The following is a 13,025-nucleotide window of genomic DNA, read 5'->3' as shown; positions in this document are numbered from 1 at the left end:
TTTTTTTTTTTCTTTTCGCTCCATCTTCCTACGCATGACAGATCCCAGTCAGCTGTGCCGTATATTCTCTTGGTTGGGTCATTTTTGAAAAAAAGACCTGTCCTTAGCTTGAATAGACTCCTTTGTGGTGAACATTTGCTGGGGGCTGCTTATGTGGATGTGTTGCCAGTGAAAATTACTTTTATATTTTCTTATGAGTTTTTTTTTTTTTAAATCAACAAACATCCATAAACTAAACTCATATCTCTGTGTGAATATTATTACAGTTATATGTTTTTGGGTTGCTGTTTTAGTATTACAGACTGTAATACTGACGACTTCAACGCTGGATGTTTCTGGAGACTTTTTCATTTTCTACCAACGTTACAAGAAATTCACTAATTATTACAGTGACTCAAAATCTCAAAGCTGTGCAGCGCACTACAGGGGGTGATGGACAGGATTTAGTCTGCTGGATTAGATGATGTGCAGACTTTGGCCCCCCCACACACCAGAAAGGCAGCAAATCCCCTCACATTAGAGAAGCTATGACTGGTGAATGTATGGCATTTCTGCTCACTTAAAACTATAAATAATATATTATCAGTTCTTAACATGTTGGTTGATTAGTCTTCTGTCCGTTGACTAATTAATTTAACAATTATTTTCATCATGCATGTCATTAGAATAGCAATACTTATCTGTGGCCTCTGAGTCCCATCAGTGTATGACAACTCAAGACTGAGATCCAAACAGATCAGCACAGTTTGAAATGAAGCCCAGATGATTCGGGGTGACCGGCCACAGTACCGCTGGGTCTAAATGCTGTATTGAAAATGTCACGACACTTTAAACTGCAGCATCCATCATGTCATCCATCCTCCCACTAAACCACTCCAGCAGGTCCCGTAGAGAACCAGCAGATGAGGGGAGTCAATGCAGCTCTTTATTTCTCTTTAACAATGGCTCTTCAGTGACAGCTGAGCTAGATTCCCTTCAGTCTGAGTCATGTATTGGCCTGTACTGCCACCACATTCACTATTACTCCCTGTGATAACAAAGCTGTCTTTGGAGACTTCGATATTCATCAGTGAGCGTCTATTTCATTCACTACCTAAGAGTCAAGCTGCCAAGCTCTCCGCTTCATATAATCCTTATCACATTAAAACCCTTGCTTGAAAGCCTCCATGAGTATTAGACTACCTTTATCAGTCTTCTTTCGTAGGTGCCAAGTACAAAAGCTCACCATCTTAGCCCCTGAGGGCTGCCTTAGATACCAGTTATTCAACAAAAGTTTCTCTCATTGAAACTTTTTTGCCCTTAGATAAACTTCCCCCCGGCTATTAGCCTAATCCTTTCCCTCCCACTACAGGAAGTGCTTTTTTTTTTTCTGGCTCCGTCTCGTGGTTTTATCTCTATCTTTCTTCACAGCTGTAATTCCTATCTGATAAAAAAATGAGCTCTGAAATGCTGACCCATGCTTTAACAACGCATAAGAAGGAGCCCTCTCTCTCTCTCTCTCTCTGATGAATAGTCCCATATACCCTCACATCTGAGTGCACATGTACACACAGATGCAAGTATGACATCATCCGCCACTGTGTCAGTGTTTGGATATAAATAGAGATGGTCGTCAATGACGTTTCAGCTTAACAAAGCAGCCCCCCCCCCACCCCACCCCCCCCTGTGAATAACATAAGGATGGAAATGGGCCATGTCACTGCTGCTTATCGTGATGAGCAGCCAGCCAGTCGTGAATGATTTTACTGCATGTTCATTAAAGAAACACCTGATCTTACAAGCAGATGCTATTAGTAAAGCACCGGCAGATCATAATAAAGAGCATCACTGTTAGTTTGCATTTGTGTTATTGCGCTTCTGAAGAAATAACATCACCGTTCAATTCAAAAGAGGTTTTCTTGTCTGTGTGTCCATATATGAAAATGTAAAGGGTTTAAAACAAAAAAGTGTAGGTGACTATTTGCTGATGATGTGCTCTTTTTTCTTCCAATAACACCACTGAAACCCTCAGACTTTAACAGAGATTTCAATTCTTGAGATTCATTTACTGTCATTTATTCAGCAATTTCATTACAATCTTTTCAATCTTTTCATGAGCTTTTAATTTTTTTCTTCATTTTTATTTACAGTACCTGAAAAAGTTTGGACAAACTTTTGACTGGTACTTTATATGCATGTAAACTCACTAAACTGCAGAACAACAAACACCACCAAGAAAAAGCCTGATTGATTGATGGTCCAAGCCGACATTATTGGATGATATTAGCCTATCACAAATATATTGTATCAGCATTTATGTGGGCAATAAATAACAAGAGAGTACAGAAATACCATAGATATGCTTGTTGTAGTTTAAATAACAATGACATTAATTACAGTTTGTCCACCAGAAAGGTTTATTTTTCAACTGTAAAATGTCCCACTCAGTACATATCCTGGTCACAATTCTTAAAAAAACTAATTTAAGGGATTGTCATCAAAAATATTTGTTTAAGTTAAGCATTTACATTAAAATAATTTTTTCAGCCTAATACAGATGTTTCTCAAATCTCTCGATCTTTTCGCAATCTCTCAAATATTAATATCGGTAATGGCCTCAATCATCAGTATCGGCCGGGCTCTACCGTATAATTTTCAAATTTTAGTCATCTAATCAGGAAATCATAAAACTCAGATGCTAATGATTATGAATGAATTATGCATGGCCCAGTACTACACTACATAGATACAGTCTTCTTGCAGTCATTTAGGGCGTGCTCCATAGCCAACCTCGACATGAACAGAGCTCATGTGTCAGGAACTGGCTGTGTGTGTGTGTGTGTGTGTGTGTGTGTGTGTGTGTGTCTGCATGCACATGTTTGTGTAAGTGCGTGTGTATACATGTGTATGTGTGTAGAGTAAGTGTAGACTGTCTGGGTCCGAGTTGTGGATTTAGACATCAGGAGCTTGGCATGCTGATTACAGAGGTCTGAAGCCACAGGGAACCACAGGAACTCTCTTCTCGTTCTTTCTTCTCTTCCTCTTTCCAACATCATCCCTCCATCAGTTCAGGCTAATTTGCAGAGATGGAGGTGAAAGCAGCGGGCCTCAGGCTGATGTGGCTGGGTCCTGTGCCGTATGATAATCAGCCAAATTCACATAGCTATGTTCCACTCATCCATGCTCTGTCTAACCTTACCTTTACTCAATTACTTAATGCACAGTTAAGCAGTACAAAGCACAATGAGGTATATTACACAGTGTAGCAAACACTAAGCACTGCTGACAGACTGTTATTGTTCCAGCTTAGCAAATTTCACATGGATTTGTGAGGCTAATATTTCAGGCTGTTTTTATTCTAGCTTCAGTAGCACTCAAAACTCCAAAATAAGTTCTTATAAAAATCCCACAGATGAAAAGTACCAGGACTTCCACAGTGGCTTCTACTCTATCTGCAATATCCACATATTTATCATCAACAGACCCTTCTTTCTTACAAGGGATTTGGAAGTTTAAGGATTTCCCATTTTACGTAGTCTGCTGCCAGCTGCCTCTCACATCTAATGATTACCTTATGGTGAGGAGGAAATAGCTAGCAGTGTTACCACAGCCATGCTGGGATGGACAGACACACAGACTGCTCCACTAGCACTTTTACAGCCTCCGACAGTCCAAATGACCTGAAAGTGGGATTTAAATTGTCAACGAACTGGAAGAGAGGAGCCTACGTGAGTTATAGCTTAAAGGGATGGGGTTTTCTGTCAACTGGGTTAGACAGGACGGACTGTTTAGTGTGCTTCTCTGCGTATGTGTATCATGAGTAACAAGGTCATGTATTGGTTGTCGTTACTTCTGATTTTTTCCTGGTTCTCACGATATGTTCTGACTGGAAGTCGTACCATCTGCTGACTCAACCTTAGTAATTATTTTGCCATGAGTGTTTTGACTACTGATTTCATTAGCTGTCAAACATCCTCAGTGGTTGAGAGATTGTGATAGACTGACAGGAATTAGTGTTTCTGTGTGGATCCAGTGGATTATTTGAGGCGGTGGAGGACATTCAGTTCCTGCTGTATTTCGGATTTTGTTGTATTTTCAGCCATGATAGCAGCATGACTCTAGGGATGGTGATGTCACTCTGTCTGTCCGACACTTTGGTCCAGGCTGAAATATCTCAACAACTACAGACATTGTACAGACATTCATTGTCCCCAAAGGATGAATCCTACAGACTTTTCCTCTAGCGCCACCAGCATGTCAAAGTTTTGATTTGTTTATGACAAAATACCTGCAAAACTAATTACATTCCCATCAGCCTCAGCTGTACTTTGTGCTCAGTAGTGAAAAGTAAATGTTTGTATGCTAACATACTAAACTAAAACAGTGACTATAGTGAACATTATTCCCGCTAAACATTGGCAAGTTATCATTTTTATTGTCAGCATAGACTATATATAAAGATGGATGTAGTGAGGTGTGACATCACCCATTGGTTTGCATCGGAGCCAGTTTGAAGCCTGTTTATGGTCTGTGCCATCTTTTCCATTTGGTCCCAGAACCTTCCCAATAAGGAGTCACCACTACCTAATGTTAGTAACAAGTAACATCAAATTTACCAAAATATTGCAACAGTAGTCCTACTCAGTGCGAGTCCCGGAGGCAACTGGTGAGCCAACTGTCAATCAACATCCACACGACAGACATCAAAGCTACTATAAGTCTTCAAATCTTATTAACGGAGCAATGATATCCAACATGACCACCAACACACTTATTAGTGGGGCCTGGAAAATACTGTAAATAATATCTAATGAGAATCCTAACATTAAGATGAACACAAAACATGGCGTTGTGAGTTGTAATGGGTATTTATTTTTTGTCACTAACGTTGGGTTAACGATTCCAGTAGTTCCAGGGAATCTCAAAAGGGTTTTCCTGACTTTTAGATGTATAAGTTGCACAGAAAAAAGATGTGTTTACAATTCTCAGACAGTCGCTCATACCTTTTATTAATTCCAGACTCTCTTTGTTCACTTAACCCGAAAGGTCAGCAGTTCTGAATCTGCACGGAAATACCACACTAGTGAACGGAAAGCAGATTGAGTAATACAGCTTGTATTAATACCTCGAATGCATCATTTTTAAACAGAACTGATGCAATGTAAAAAAAAAAAAGGAAAAACACATCAAGTCACCGAGTTTATATTAGAAGATATTAGAGGACAACAGCAGTCTCCTGTCCATTTCACTCCCCTACACTTAATCAGATTCACTGGGACTTGTTTGTGGGGCCATGTGGCTGCCATCAAGCCAGGCTGGGAACTCTGATTGGAAAATAGAGATACAAACAGACCTTCTTATTCCCAGATTGCTGTAATGATGAGTACTTACTGTCTAACAGTTACTGAATAACTCCTGGGCTTATTCTGGATGGCACATCATGTTTAAGAGGATTGCTTGTCAAAAAATGAATCCCAGATTCCAAATCTAACCTCACAGCTGTTATTGTAGTACATTTCTCAGAGGCATCATCTCAGTGATCTGCTGTAAGAACCACAGTGATTTAGAGGATGGGTCGCCCACTTTTTGGTATTTCCTTAATTCACTAGTATAGCACTTATAAAATGAAAAATGAAACCTCTCTGGAACAAGCGATGGGAGCTCTTTGCGTTTACAAAATACATTTTTTTCATGGTTTGCACGGTTCTAAATTTGGCTTGTGTAAATGTGTGATGTGAAGAGTTGTGTCGTCCCTGCACATGCCCCAGGTTGGATGTATAGGCTTGAGCAGCAGCAGCAGCAGCAGCAGGGGACACAAATGAGGAGCCTCTCTCCCTCTCTCTCTCTCTCTCTCTCTCTCTCTGCCTGTGTGTGGGTATGATGGAAAGGAGGCAGGGGGAAGATGAGTGCTGCGTAGCGCTCTGGTGAGGTCATCAGACTGCGGCTAGCAGCACCACATCACACTGCTTTCTGTTTTTCGCTCTCCACCATCCCACATTCTGGGATCCTTGAACCTCTGCTGTTATGTTTGGAGGAAAGTTTTTTGTGGCCTTTAAGGAATAAAGAAAGTGGTGTGTATGTGTGTGTGTGTGTCACATATGTGGATGTACAGTATGTGGCTGCATCATGAGGATTAGTGGTGTGATGTTTTGTGTTTATATGTGATTTCATAGGTGCATGTTTGTATACTATAAGCCAGATTTATACTTGTGTATTACAGCATGGGACTGGAGCTTATGTATCTAGACCTCAGCTATGTGGTGGTAAGCAACTCAGTAGCTCCTCAAAATATAACCACACATCTGGGCTAAGACAGCTATAGACATGCCATGTTGCAGTAGTGTTATCATCGGGTATCAGATATGCAGAAAGCACATCATGACGCACAAGTATAATTCCACCTTTAGAGAGTGTGTGAGTGTGTGTGTGTGAGACTCCTTATACATGTGTTTTTCACCCCTGAGGACACAAGACAGTTACAGCTCCTCTTCCTCCTCTCCCCCCCCCTCACCTTATCTTCTTTCTTCTTTCCCCTCCATCTACCTCCTTCACTACTTCCCCCTGCTCGTTGCTCCTCTTCCCCTTTTATCTTTTATCTTTTCTTCTCACTGTTCTTTCTCCTTCATTGTGCATCGTTGCCCTGCAGGCATCCCTTTAGTGTTGGCTGGCATGCTGGTGAGTTTTTTGCTCGACCGTTATATAACTAAATTTAGCATGTTTGAGTCACGCGTTGGGCCATAGGTCGTGCTCTGAAGTGACGGCTTACATTAATGTGCAGCCTAAGGCTCACCATCCACTCTTAGTCAATGTGTGATACACACAGTTTTTTTTATTTTTTTTATTTTTTGTGTCGCATGAGTGAACAAGTGCACGTGTCCGTCTGTGCCTTACGACCATCTGCCTTGTCGGATGCAAATATAGGCTACATCCTATATGTGTATGTACGTCAAAGGAAGAGAGACTCTGTGTGTGTGTGTGTGTGTGTGTTTACAGGATGTAATGTCATGCAAGAGGAATCTGCTTGGATAACCCTTTGAGTTTGTGTATCTCTGTTTTTAAGTGGATGTTTGAGTGTTCATAGTCATGCAATTCTGAGAGTTTGAGTGGTTACATATATGTGTATGTGTGTGTGTGTGTGTGTGTGTGTGCATGTGTGTGTGTGTGTGTGTAGTGGGAGGGTCTAGCTGTATCTCGCCAGCAGGTTGGGATGATGGAGAGTCGAGGTGGTGAAAGGTATGAGTGAGGGAGGCCCACTCAGTCTGTTGTCTCTCTGTCAGCTTTGTCTGAATTATGTCCTTTAACAAGCTTGAGCAACCTCATTTACTGTAAGAGTTACTGTAATTCTTGGAAATACAGCTTTTTGGAAAAAACTGTGATTTCTGGGTGAAAATTGGTATAAAATTAAAACAAATACCCTTAGAAATATTTAGCAATAAGCATTATCTCCTACAATGGAGAACATGTAGCTGCGGTAAAGCTGTATCCTACTGTATGAATCTTGGAAGGCCATATCTGGCAGGTTGCAAAACCAAAACAGGACAAAAAATAAACCTGCCTGTATCAGCTGCAATGAGTTAATGGTGTAAATTTTTGTTTTGTTTTAAGATATTAGATAAAACAGTATTTAAATAAATGAAACTGAAAGGTCAGTGTCACTCAGATTATCTGGAAAATGAATATGAATGAAATGAAAAACATAACTCAGGGACTTATGTTTTTCATTATAAGTATAGGTCAAGTCAACACCATTCACATGTACTGTATTTATGTGCTTGTGCTATTCTGGGATGACTGTATGGACGGACAGAGGGTGTTAATATAAATATGTGTGTGTGTGTGTGTGTGTGTGTGTGTGTGTGTGTGTGTGTGTGTGTGTGTGTGTGTGTGTGTGTGTGTGGTTTTGTGGGGACTCACCTGCCTTATAGAGACAAAAAGCAAGTCTCCTTAACATAAATCATAAATTTTTGGGTGAAGACGTGGTTTGAAATTTAAAGTTTAGGGTTATTTTAAGGTTAGGGTAAGGGCTAGGGTTAGGCATGTGGTGGTTATGGTTTGGATAACTCTCCAGGAAATGAGTGTAAGTCAATGTAATGTCCTCTGAAGTGATGGAAACACGACTGTGTGTGCGTGTGTGTGTGTGTGTGTGTGTGTGTGTGTGTGTGTGTGTGTGTGTGTGTGTGTGTGTGTGTGTGTGTGTGTGAGCAGGCTGCCATTTCAGCTTAGGCCACTGCTCTATATTCAAAGACCAGAGGAGCACACTGCATGGTGGACCCACGGTGTAGGTTTGAGTGTGTGGCGATGACGGAGCAGCATCCAAAAGAACAGAGAGAGAAAATAAACTTAATAATAACTAATAGCTTCAAATAAATACAGTGGCAGAGCTACATGTATGCGCAAACACGTCCGCAGCTCCTCACGTATGCACGTGTTTATGTGTACGTTGGAACATGTGTTTGTGTGTTATGCATATGAGAGTGAGTCAACAAATGCATAAACACATGTTGTATGTTTCATGTGTTTTTTTGACCCTGACCCTGTGATTAACTGCAGCTTTTTAAGTCTGGAAAATGATCACAAGACAGACACAGCTTTTTGGCCAAAAAGACAGACGTGTCTCTATTTTTAAAGCCACACTTTGTCTCAGCACCAGTCTGCCACTTTCCATATGGATTCACCGAAAACCTCCTCACTTAGAATTTCTCTGGTTGGATCATAATTGGGATTTTACATTTGGCCACTGTGTACATCTGTTTGTACCTTATAGCTGCAGGCTTGCACAAACTATATGATGCTCACACACCATCATGTGTACTGACCACCAGTAATTCCTTCCAAATAAACTAATCTGAGATCAACTGTTCCAAATCAAACCTGTAAATGAATACCAGTATATACAAATATGAATTTAATGAGTCACTACGATGGCAGTTAACTTATGCACAACTGAATGTTTTCTATGGTATAATATCCATACAATTACTTCTTGAATTGTACACTTTAGTTGCCATTTCATCCAAATAATAAATCACATTAAATAAGTTGATATTAGAATATTATCAACCGATACCGGCCTATCACAGATATATATCGGTATCGACGTATATGTTGTCTGACATGCGCTGATATATTTTTTTTATTTTTTAAAGTTCCATAGGCAGCATTTTATGTATATTTGATCCCTTTTCTTATTTCAAGTTTAATATATACATATTTTTTTTGTTCTGTGTTTTTTATAGTAATGAAGTTTCAGTGCACTGATGTCATTTTATACAAGAAAGTTTATTGTTACACTGTAAAATATCCTGCCTCCACTACATATCTTTGTCACAGGTGTTTGATAATCACATATATATATATATATATATATATATTCTGTATATATGAGATTATCGGCCGATATATCGATATCAGAATTTTTTACTCCCTAATAACAGTATGAGCATCGGCCCCATGGGCTGTAGTTGATAATAACCATGTTTTCATTCTGATGTTTAGAATTAGTCAGAAGGCCTCTCTGTGGTTATATCTGCTCAAATTCTCACAGCACATGTACACTTGAATATCCCTAATCTGCCTCCTCTGTTCTGCTTCTCCTCACTTCTCTATTGCTGATGTCAGAAAAGGCCCCAGGACTGTAGGGGAGTGTGAGTGTGTGTGTGTGTGTGTATGTGTGCAATGTATCCTCCAGGATGATCCACCCATCAACCGTTTGTGTTCATATCATGCATAAATATAAATTGGTATCTACTGTGCAGAGTGATATTCAATTGTAAAGATGCAAACTCTAACACTGAGAAACAGACACAGGCATTTTACTTGCAGCTCAGTGTAAAGTCTCCCTGTATCAGTGCAGGCCAGATAGAGAAAGCATTTGTCATCACTGCATGCCTGGAGAAACACCAGGTCATTTCACTGCGTTATCCAAGCACAGGCCTCACCCAAGACGTTCCTATTGGCTCAAATTATGTGTTTGTGTTTCTGTCCTCTGTCCATGTAAGCATGCATACTTGAGCGGGGAAGAAGTGGTTTGTTTTGGGTCATGCTCATGATTCTTGCTTAATTTAGTGTTGTTGCTATGCTTACTGTAGATCTAGAAGACACAGGCTGAGACACGGATGTTCCTTGTAAGAAAGAGGAAGAGGAAGCGAATCTGTTGACACAAAAACAAAGATGTGTGTGTATTTCTTTAGGAGTTTCTCACCAAGACAACGGGTCTCTAAGTGGCCCTTGACCTTCATAAGCTGCAAGTTGAGGGTCAGAGAAGAGAGATTAAGCATGACATGTGCTGCTTTAGTAACACCAATAATGTTTGGCTACAGACATAAATCCTCTCAGAATAACAACGCAATCAGAGTGTGATCAACGTGACGAACAAGACGCTAGTTGTTCTCTTATTATTCTTATTGTGTCTTATTCCATTATAAGTGGGCTGAGTTTATTTTCAGATGAGGACCTTTGGTCAAATGAGCAGAGGCTCCATTTCAAAGACACAATACAGTTCTAGTGTCATGGGAGTGTATTTGTGTCCATGTCTGTGTGTGTGTGTGTGAGAGAGAGAGACAGACAGAGAGAGAGAGAGGAGAGAGGGAGGCAACTTCAAGGGAATAATAGAAAATATTAGAGAAAGAAGAAGGAGAAAATAGGATCCAAAAAAAAAAAGTGTCAGCTTGTGTGTTTCTGGGATAAAAGCCTGCATCCTACGTGTGTGTAAGGAGAGAGAGTTATGAGAGAAAACAAAAAAAAAAAAAAAAAAAAAAAGTGAGGGACTCCATATGACTAGCACATGGCTTCGGACGTCTGCTCTGCTCACTTGTTATCCTGACAGACTGAAGACATTAAAACTGGGAGGAAGTAAGAGCAAGGGAGACAGAGGGAGGAAAGGGAGGGAGGAGAGAGGGAGGGTTGAAAGAGGGGCACAGGGTGACTAAGTCAGGAGAAAGGGGAAGTCTTCATGAAGAAAAAGGGAGGGAGGGAAGAAGAGGAGAGAAAAAGGAGAGGTTGATGTGGCTATTTGAGGTAGCCGTTGAGTTATGGAGCGAGACAGAATAGCCGGTAAGTTGTGGCTCTTTCCAACTTATTTGATACTTTAACAATGAGACATTTTTCCTCTGGAGGGGAGTTTCTTTTCTCTTCTCTTTGTTAGACTTGAGAGGAGGCAGCTTCTTACTAGTGGCAGCAGTCAGTATATAGAAGCCACCCTGGTTGTGTTTGCTTTACTTGGTCAGTTGGGGTGGGACCTGCCATTTAAGAGACCTCCGTGGATCCGTCTGTCTGTGTGTCAACTTACCTCTTTGATTTCTTCACATATGTAGTCTGAATGACCTCTAACTTTTCCTCTCTCTCTTTCCGATTGAATGGACAGCCACAACAAAGCTCATTGTGAATGTGAAGTGCACTTACTATTTCTGAATAGCTACCATATGCAGAGCAACACTGAGTAAACCTCATGTGATGGGCTGTCAAAGAAGACTACCCAGAATGAGGAAACATAATCTTCTAGTGCAAAGTGGCTGCCGTACTGTAATTGGCAGCCTTGGGTCTGATACTTGACTTACCGCTGACCCACATACACAACTACAATCCGTGAATAGATAGACAGTTTTAAATCTTTATGCCATCATCACATGATTAGACTTTGGATTAATTCTGACACAGATGGTTTATTTTAAGGTACGGGGGGGCGAGTGCAGAGCTCATACGTCAGCTAATATGATTTGCTTTTCGACAGACAGACTCTTTTGAGGAATGTTAGCATGCATTAGATTCTGTCGCAGGGAGTCTGTACACTGTCCTGCTTCTGCTGCTGTCTTTTTTCTCATCATTGGTCCTGCTTGATTTCTTTTATGTGTAACTCTTTATATATTTTAATGTGTGGTGTTGTTTAGTGCTAATAGAGATTCAATGGAACTTCTGTTCAGGCCCATATGTGTTCAGTCTGCGCTGAGAGGATAAGACTAATCTAACATCTTACAGTGATTAAGACTGGACATCAAGCTGGGTGGCACTCTGCAAATTAGCCTTCAATTAATCTTTTAATAAGGTGGCTGAGCTCATTGAGCCGCATGATGCATACAGACAGACTGCACACCTTTTTTTTTTAATTTGCCACTTGATGGCAGTGTTGCTGTGTCATTTTGTCCTCTTTTGGTGCAGTCACCATTTCCCTAAGTTCTGAGAAATGTTCCATGTGGATGATTCATATTTTGCAGACTGCGGGATTTTTTTTTAATGGGAGTTGGTGGAATTTAGCAAAGTAGGGGGGGGGGGGGGGGGGGGGGGGGGAAGGACAGCAAAGAGGAGTTGTGAGGTGGCAGAGCATTATTTTTTCCACCATGAAAACACTACTGTCAGGCATCACTTCCTCTCGCACGCTTCTCAATTGAGGAAGTCCTGCATGGGCTGAGCTGCTTCCTGGTTTTTCAACCTGTGCTATGTAACTCTGTTTGGACCTGTTGTCTCGCCTACACCCACCACCCCTACCCCACCCAACCCCTGATCCCCTCAGACTTTGTTTTAATAAGGATAGGAGACCCAGGCTGTGCAGTGTAGATGATTGCGCTTGATTGTGTGCGCATCTGCAACACCTCCATATTCACTTTGTCCTCTCTCTAATCTGTTCAGGATTAATATAATATGTTCAATATGACATCTCGTCCATCATGTCTGTCCCGTATGGTCACCACATTGACTTGTTGTAAGTGTTAATTGATCTTGTACTGACATTGGAAAACTACAAAGGGAAAGGATTCGGTCTGGAAATGACCTAAAAAAGTTTAAAAAAAAAAGTTTTGTCATGTTGCTTTATGTTCTGCCAGTTGAACAGGAAGAAAATCAGTTTCTTGTGTATTGACATGACAGGAATTGCAGTATTTGTGTGGTCTGTTTGGCATCAATCTGACAACAATAAAAGCAGTAATTCAGTAGTGGAAGTTGAGGATTATAAAAGGACAAAAGGACATGTTGATAGACTCCCTGTGGGGAATAAGTTGATTAAAACATTTGTTAACATGAAGGAGTCAAGGTCAGGATTTTTCACCTACTGATGT

At 40.7% G+C, this 13,025-nt stretch overlaps 1 protein-coding gene across 3 annotated transcripts in view; it reads left to right on the top strand.

The window, feature by feature from the left end:
* The window catches only part of sept9b (septin 9b), a 72,799-nt gene that overhangs the window by 2,885 nt on the left and 56,889 nt on the right, over window positions 1-13,025 (top strand). The window contains exon 1 of one of the 3 annotated variants that reach the window (XM_044345741.1): window positions 10,944-11,031. The exons of the other annotated variants lie outside the window; for them this stretch is intronic. Coding sequence (XP_044201676.1) covers window positions 11,010-11,031 — 22 coding nt within the window. The 5' untranslated portion in view covers window positions 10,944-11,009. Of the gene's footprint in view, window positions 1-10,943; window positions 11,032-13,025 lie in introns of those variants that run through there. 3 annotated transcript variants of the gene reach the window in all.

The sequence above is a fragment of the Thunnus albacares genome, chromosome 3 (genome assembly GCF_914725855.1).
Source record: "Thunnus albacares chromosome 3, fThuAlb1.1, whole genome shotgun sequence".
Classification (NCBI taxonomy): Eukaryota; Metazoa; Chordata; class Actinopteri; order Scombriformes; family Scombridae; genus Thunnus; species Thunnus albacares.
The sequence above is the reverse complement of the archived record's forward strand: the minus strand, read 5'-3'. Positions and strand labels throughout refer to the sequence as shown.